Source organism: Marmota marmota, unplaced genomic scaffold, assembly GCF_001458135.2.
Source record: "Marmota marmota marmota unplaced genomic scaffold, marMar, whole genome shotgun sequence".
NCBI lineage: Eukaryota > Metazoa > Chordata > Mammalia > Rodentia > Sciuridae > Marmota > Marmota marmota.
The window spans coordinates 1-2,039 of record NW_026004979.1 but is presented as its reverse complement, the minus strand read 5'-3'; the positions used below and the strand labels follow the sequence as shown (position 1 = coordinate 2,039).

Here is a 2,039-nt window from a genome sequence, read left to right as displayed (position 1 = left end):
TCTGAGCCCCTGGTCATAACATTTTTGACAACCAATCAATATGAGTGACCCTGTTTTTGTGTGCATTTTTGTTTAAAGGCAATAATCACTTAATACTGAGCCACATTCCCAGCCCTTTATATTTTGAAACAGAGTTTTGCTGTGTTGCTGAGGCTGGCCTTGAACTTGAAATCCTTTTGCCTTAGCCTCCCCATTTGCTGGGATGCCAACTACATATCAATTACTTTTAACTACTTGTTTAATATACTTTCTTATTTTACAATTTAATTGTTAAAGTAATGAGAATGTATATCAAATACATACTTTTTGAGACTTAGCCTCTTCCTTTTTAGGAAGTTACTTAGTTGCTTATATGCTGGGCACCCCCCTAAACTCTTAGAAATAGTTTTCATAGATTGTTATTCATGGGCCCATTATGCTTTGCCATTCTTTTTAAACTCTCATACATTTTGTTGTTGTTATTTTTATTTTTGAGATAGGGTCTCACTAAGTTGCTGTGGCTGGCCTTGAACTTAAGGATCCCCTGCCTGCCTCAGCCTCCCTGTTTGCTAGGATTACAGATATGCATCACTGCATCCAGCACATTTTTATTTTTAAGATACGGATTTCTACATTTTGGGTCTAATCTTTCACAGACTCTGAAAATTTTTAGATGGCCCTGAACTAATATAATACATTGTTTTTAAAGCTGTCATAAGGAATATTAAGTAGGAAAACTGTTTAATAGTGGTATTTTTAATACAACCGTTATGGTTTTTGCTGGTTTTAGATATGGCCGGAACACCCTTATTCAATTTGAAGACTTTGGAAATCATAATGCGTTTAGGTTCTTGAGAAAATATCGAGAAAAATATTGTACCTTCAATGATGATATTCAAGGTAAAGCAAAAAGGGAACTTTAGGTTCTTGATATCTATTTTTTAATCATCTATGATGTGACCTTTTTTAATTTTAAAAATCTTTGTTTTTTTAATAGGGACAGCTTCAGTAGCTCTATCAGGTCTTCTCGCAGCCCAAAAAGTTATTAATAAACCCATCTCAGAACACAAGATTCTATTTCTTGGAGCAGGAGAGGTAAGTTTTTGTTAAGCTTTTTAGAATTTAAAAACGACAATCCTTTAGAGTTGGAAAGTAGGACACAATGATAGTGTTCATAAATGAGCATAATGAGCTTGTAATTTTGTCGAAATATACAGGGTATAAATTCACAACTCCTGTTATAAAATAGTTAACTTAAAGTGTGTTTGTAGAAATTATCACAAAGAATTGATTTTTCTGTGATTTGAAGGGAAGAAGAAATTAAATATTTTTCATAACAAACAACCTTCATTTATAAAGCAACTTGACCATTATAAAGCAACTTTCCAATTCTCATTCTCTAGTTTTCATTTTTAAAATCTGTGTTTTGTTAATAGGCTGCTCTTGGAATTGCAAATCTTATAGTTATGTCTATGGTAGAAAATGGCCTTTCAGAAGAAGAGGCACAAAAGAAAATCTGGATGTTTGACAAGTTTGGTTTATTAGTCAAGGTAAGATGTTTAAAACTTGGAGAAGCAAAAGAGCATTGTTGTTATGACATTTTTAGTTGGATTTTTAAAATATGATTTTTTAAAATCTTGTATCTCATTGAACTATCCAAATTATACCAATTGTGGATCTTTCACTGTATTATCAACAGAGATTCTTCTATCGTATTATCTTTATAAAGACTCTTGCTTTGTACTTAAATTATAATTTCTTTGTTGGCAGCAGACTTACCCTTTCTTGCTTTGCTCTCTGGGCAAGAAATCAAATAGACATTCTGTATGATTGTGTTTAACCCTGATAAAACTAAAATTTATTATGTGATGCTGGGGATGGAATCAAGAGCCTGTAATGCTAGGCAAGCACTGATATCACTGAGCTGCATCCCCAGCCTTAAAACTAAGTTTTTTAATGAGAACCCAAAACATCCCAAATTATTAGCTGTACATCTGATATTTGAGCAGAAATTCTTTATTCCTTTGGATATCATAATCCCCCATACCAATCTAAAAGAG

At 32.8% G+C, this 2,039-nt stretch overlaps 1 protein-coding gene across 1 annotated transcript; it reads left to right on the top strand.

The window, feature by feature from the left end:
• The first annotated feature begins 734 nt into the window (after window positions 1-734).
• On the top strand, window positions 735-1,644 carry LOC107135282 (NAD-dependent malic enzyme, mitochondrial-like). The gene is made up of 3 exons (XM_015477177.2): window positions 735-879; window positions 977-1,074; window positions 1,416-1,644. Exons 1-3 carry the CDS (start codon window positions 750-752, stop codon window positions 1,602-1,604), a joined length of 417 nt encoding a protein of 138 aa, XP_015332663.1. The 5' UTR covers window positions 735-749; the 3' UTR covers window positions 1,605-1,644.
• Window positions 1,645-2,039: the final 395 nt, after the last annotated feature.